The sequence below is a fragment of the Triticum dicoccoides genome, chromosome 7A, assembly GCF_002162155.2.
Source record: "Triticum dicoccoides isolate Atlit2015 ecotype Zavitan chromosome 7A, WEW_v2.0, whole genome shotgun sequence".
NCBI classification, from domain to species: Eukaryota; Viridiplantae; Streptophyta; class Magnoliopsida; order Poales; family Poaceae; genus Triticum; species Triticum dicoccoides.
In genome coordinates this window covers 646,583,986-646,589,778 of record NC_041392.1, presented here as the reverse complement: position 1 = coordinate 646,589,778, position 5,793 = coordinate 646,583,986, and the positions used below count along the sequence as shown (strand labels likewise).

Sequence of the window (5,793 nt, the reverse complement as noted above, 5' to 3'; positions counted from 1 at the left end):
ATAAACCTTCCCAGACTCTAAAGGATAGTATGTACAAAATCAGCCGAAGATGGTTGTTTGACACAAGAAAAATATCTAAAACTCCCGGGTGAAGGGAAGAGGGAGTGTATTTCTCTCATGCGTCGGGGAAAGAAAAAAAAAGTATGCAGGCGTAACAGTGTATGAAATACACAAAGAAAAAAGGTACGGAAACAGGTATTTCATTAATCTCATTGGAGAAATAAAATTACAAGATCTCATTAAAAAAAGGCGCTCTGTGGCCTACTAGCCCAGCCAGGCTGACTGTGCCTCGGAAGGCTCACGATTAATGACCCGTGGGTTGCTCCGCAGGATACCTCTGATTGAGTTGTGTGGTGGTCTTTGTTTCGTATTCTCCATGCATGATGATGGTGGTAGTGGTGGTGGTGGTGGTGGTGTGTGTGTGTGGACGGCGGCAGCGCCCGTGTCCTTATCGTTACACGAGCCGCAAGTAGCATGGCCTTTGCGGCGGCCATGCCTGCCCTCGCCGTCGTGCCTCGTCGATCTTGGCGGCGTTGGAGTATTCGTTGTTGAGGTAGCATAGTTCATGCTCGGCTCGTCGGTCCTGCCCTCGCCGTCGTGCCAACATTTTTTTTTTGTCAAAAAGAAAAACTGTCAATATTTATTTCTACTCCGCTGCAAATGGGCCCCATGTCACGTGCCACGTCAGCGCTGTTAACTCTATCAAGGCACTGTATGGTATGCGAAAGCCAAGTTCTTTTTTGGAAACAAATGAAAGCCAAGTTTTGAAACCAGTTCTCTGTATTTTACACAGCACCAAACTGAACATGCGTGCAAGTACGAGCACTATGTATTTACCTCCTAAAAGAGGCAGGGCATTGGGGGTGCCACTCGCACGCTTCGCAGAGAACCAGAAGATACGAACCACATCTTCTTATTCAGAAGGGCACAATAAAGTTAAGAGGAATTTTGCATGATGTAAATTACAGTACATGGTACAGCCTCGCAACAACAATGGGAACAATGATATCTGAGACCAAGCTCTTCCAAAGCTTAGGATGAACATAAGTGCAATGATATTAAGAGCGCAAGTCCATTCTGGAGGAATTACAATGCCAAGTGCTACTATTACATTGATGTTCGCAGAGATATCAAGGTACGAGTGATCCATAATGTTCGGTACGAGTGATCTAAAATGCATGAACATAAGTACTGACGCATACTTGAGCATCGAATGTGCTATAACCTTAGTGCACTGTCAACTTGGCAATATGCAAACAATTTTCAGCCCAACTTTTTGAAGATCAAAGATCAAAATTTGCATGATGTAATACATGGTACAAACCTTACAATAACAACCGGGACCAACTTCCAAGTTCTAGGATGCTCATAGCCTTGTACAATCAAAATAATCTGCTTGACTGCAAGCAGATGAATGCGAGGGCCCATGAACCCAGGTTCTCAAAGCAAATCGAATGTGATTGCTCATGTAAACAGGAGAAGATCAAATGTTAAGTCCACAGACCTAGCTGCTGCAAGAAAATCAAAAGGAGAACTTGAATCCTCCAGTGTTAGCGTCAACAGCAGAATCCCAGAATGCGACTTTCTTCTTCCGAGCAGCAGCCTTCTGCTGAGCTTCAACTTCAAGCTGACTAATCGTCCCAGGGTAAGCTGTGTCAATGGCCTTCCGGAACTTGTCGTGCAGGTTCACCCTGTCCTTGGTCCCTGACACAAGCTCGCTTGCATTGGGCCTCTTGAGAAAGTCAATAACATTCAACAGGTTCCTCCTGGATATTTCATAAGGAAGGAAAGAGAAACCGTTTTATTAAGATATATATTTTTCATGAAAATAGCATGTTCACTCATAAAAAAAGTTACACTATGCTAAAATCATCCAGTTAAAGAATTTTGCATATCTATTCAACCATGTAACTGCCCCAGAAACAGAGATATGGAGCTAAAGCCAGGATTCATCTTAATCTTCGTTGATTTAAAGGCTAAATTTTAATCAAAATTATGTGATCATGAAGAAGGTGTCATGTACTCCCTCCGTTCCGAAGTATAAGATGTTTTAGCTTTCTTCTAAATTGAATGTATCTAGACATTTTTCAGTGTGTAGATTCACTCATTTTAGTCCGTATCTAGTCCATATTGAAATATCCAAAACATCTTATAATTCGAAACAGAGGGAGTATAAACTAGGAAACATGGTTCTTAAACCAAAGATACTCTTTTGGAAGACCAAGTATTTTTTTATACTTGATCATAATTCGTAACTGACACAATGGCAAGACCACCTCTATCTCACAGTGCTGAAGTGATATGCATAGAACTAATTTGAGGAATACTACCCAAATTTCTGTCAACAAAATGTAGTATACATACTTTATTTAAGCAACAAATATAGAGTTAGAAGCTCAGAACCTTGGTTTTGAATTGATTTTTTTATTGGAAATTCTTGCAATTCAGGCTGTGTACGCTTAATTGTTCAAGTGGCATGGAGATAATAGTTTTGGGAATGTGTCCATACAAAAGGTACAAAATAGTACAGTCGTTCGCCCTAGATAAATGATACATATTGTAGAAGCTCCTGTATTTATGCTTCCTGATGGTTGCTTAGTAAGCATAATAGGTACTAACACATATATGAAGTGGAAAAACAGAGAAACTGTATGGAATCTGAAATCTAACCTGCTCACATAGTTCTGAGTGATGGCAATGGACTCCTCAAGATTGATAACCAGGTGCCACCACCCATTAGGCACAAACACAATCTCCCCAGCCCGGCACACACACTCAATCGGCCTCTTCTCCCAGGTCCTACAGGCTCCGTAGAAGTTCATGAACCACTCCATGATAGACACAGGGCTAGTGACCTCTGCCCCATCCGAACTTGGGTGCACCCCTGGTGGCGGCACCTCCGGCGGGAACATCACCCACTTCTTGGCCCCTTTGATCACAGCATTCCACGCCGATGTCGAGTTAGGATCTACATGGAACGATGACCCTGATCCAGCCGGACCGATGATGACCCACCTGTAATCCGGCCTCTCCTCCCCGAGCACCTTGAACAGGTCCTCCTGGAAGTACGCCGGCACCTCATAGTCCCTCCCCATCTCCGGAACCTTGTCGGCGAATTTCGCGTCGAAGAGGTACAATGGCCTCTCCTCCTCCGCATTGTCGGTGTACTGGAAGTACCTGTCCAGTGGCATGCTCACCGGACCGACGGCGAACTCCTTGCCGGCTGAGACTTCCAGCAGATACTCCCTCGTCCATTTCTGCAGCGCCGGCCAGGAATCAAGGCACCCCTCAAGCAGCACCGGCCAGTTCGGCTCCTCGTGCTCTGCGATGAATTTCTCCACCGATAAGCCGCGGCGGCGGTCAATGGTGTCTCGCTCGAGCCACTCGGCCCGCATCTCCATGTTGGCGCACAGCCAGCTCTGGAAGAGGTAGTCCGAGTAGAAGCCGCTGATCTCAAGGGCCCGCGGGGGGCGATGGGGGCGGCCAGACACGGCGGCGATGTAGGTGGCGCGCCAGGAGCCGGCGAACGCGAAGTCGCCGCCGAGCTCGTCCAGGACGATGGCCCGCCAGAGCGGATCGTGGGAGGAGATGACGTAGAGCGCCTTGGAGGCCGCGGAGAGCACGGCGAGGTCGCGGGCGGGCAGGAGGCCGAGGACGTCGAGGAGGAGGTCGTCGGGGAGCTGGCGAAGCCCGCCGAGGCTCGCGTCCCGGAGGTTGGTGCGCCCGGCGGCCGCGAGGAGGAGGTTCCCGAGCGGCTGGACGAGGCTGCCTCCTCCGCCGCGCCCAGCCGCGGTGGACGCGGAGGCGGAGCCCTTCAGGTCAAAGGAGGCGTCTTCGCCTCCGGCGGCGGGGCTCGTCGACTCGCCGGTCTTCTTGGGGCGCTTCCCGCCGCGGCGCGTGGATTTGTGCTTGTGCTTCCGCTTGATGAGCGAGGGGCGGAGGGAGTGGAACGCGCTGGGCATGCTCGCTCGTACGGGCGGCGGCGGCGGCGGCGGGAGGGGAGGAAAGGTAGAAGAGTGGTCGGGGGTTAAGGTTTTGGAGTGCCCTTTGCGAAGCAGATGGGCAATCGCACGGCTAGGGTCGCAGCTCGGTCATAAACGGACGCCTGTGATCGAGTTGGTTCGTGAGGGTTGTTCATATGAAAATGCTGGTTTCCGACACCGTGTCGCAATTATGGTCACTGATTACATACTAAGCACTTATTTTGGAACGAAGAAAGTACTATTAAAGGATTTTTTGATTGAAAGAATTTGCTAAGAAATTTGAAAGGATTTTGATCCTTACGGATTTTTTTTACATGGGTTGTTTGATTCGTAAGACAACAACCATATGAATTTTTCATTACATTCATTTGCACTAGATTTCATTGGTAGTTTTTCATCCATCCAACCTCTATGAACAACCATGTATTTCTCCAGTGCATTATGCATAGTTAAACATCCTCACGATACAATAAAATGGCATGTGTGGATAGCTGAATACGTCGGGAACTCCTGCTCGTACCCCTACGTTCCTAAGGAGGACACCCGATGGACAAGGTTTCTTGTGCCTCCTGCCAGCGCCGCTGCCGCAGATCTACCTCGTCTCACCTTAGGGCCTGGAGATGCGGTGGATCCTGACCCTTGCCGGTGGGAGGGCTTTTTTTAGTTTGTTAGGGTTTGTGTCCTTCCCAAAGAGGTGACGCGACGGCGGCTATCTGACGATAGAATATGGTTCTCTCGGACCAGTCTCTGTCAAGGCGGTGCTTCCAGTGTCATTGGGGACGTGTGAAGATTTGTCTCTGGCGGATCTTGTAGGATTTGGCCGACGTTTTGTTTTCGTGGATCCGATCTTCGTTCATCTGTGTTCGGCTCATCTTCGGCTTGCTCCAGTGCTTGTATTCGTCGCTAGGTGGTCTACGGATGTCGGGGCTTGGGTGCGACATATGCCAATGGATGACTTATCATGGTGCGGGTGAGTAGAACGTCGCCGGTGCCCGGAAGCGGGATAAGGCGTAGACACGAACGCCGGCGTACGTTACCCAGGTTCGGGGCTCTCCTAGAAGATAACACCCCTAGTCCTGCTCTGCGGGGTCTCCGCATGATCACTAAGGCAAAGTGAATACAAGGGCGCTCCTCGAGCTGTATGCTGAAGGTAGGAGAAGGCAGGGCTAGCTCTCTCCTCCTTCTATGATCTGGTCTAGTTCTAATGGGTCGGAACCCTTTGCATGGGTGCCCTCGAGGGTTTATATAGGCCTACCCCAGGGGTATACGGTGAACTGACTGGGCGCAGAGCCCAGCCGTCAGTCTCTTTGCCTGCCGGCCCTTCCGCCGACTGCTGGGGCCCGCCGACTAGTCTGGTACGGAGCCGACAGGCCGTACCCGCCGCTTGCGGGTCTTGCCGGCTGCTGATTACTGTAGCCGTGCTTCTAATGACGCAGGCTTGGTCATGGGGTCGTGGCTACAGCCCCGCCGTCTGGCGGGTGATCACTGTAGCCACTCCCTGTCTCGTCTGGTTAATGGCGCGGGGAACCCGTGGGAGGGGCAGGCCGACTCCCGATGACCGGCTCCCTACAGGTCCGTCTGGTGGCGCTCTTGCCGTCTTCTGGACTCTCGCTGACCGGTAGGGCCCGTCGTCCATGGACCGTACTGACAGGCCGTTGTGGGCACATGACTCTGCCCACTGTTGCTGATGTCAGGGATGGCATGGCAACAGTGCCGCGCCAGACGGAGATCTCCGTTGGTACAGCGCACTGTGGCCTAGCCATCTCCTGAAAAAGGGGAGGGAGTGGGCTTCACTGTTGCCACTCCCCGT

At 50.5% G+C, this 5,793-nt stretch overlaps 1 protein-coding gene across 1 annotated transcript; it reads right to left on the bottom strand.

Annotated features, from left to right (window-relative positions):
• Positions 1-1,242: 1,242 nt before the first annotated feature.
• On the bottom strand, positions 1,243-4,043 carry LOC119331581 (F-box protein At5g06550-like). Its single transcript, XM_037604743.1, has 2 exons — positions 2,671-4,043; positions 1,243-1,766 (listed from the first exon to the last, which is right to left on the bottom strand). The coding sequence occupies exons 1-2, from the start codon at positions 3,960-3,962 to the stop codon at positions 1,523-1,525; spliced, it is 1,536 nt and encodes a 511-aa protein (XP_037460640.1). The 5' UTR covers positions 3,963-4,043; the 3' UTR covers positions 1,243-1,522.
• Positions 4,044-5,793: the final 1,750 nt, after the last annotated feature.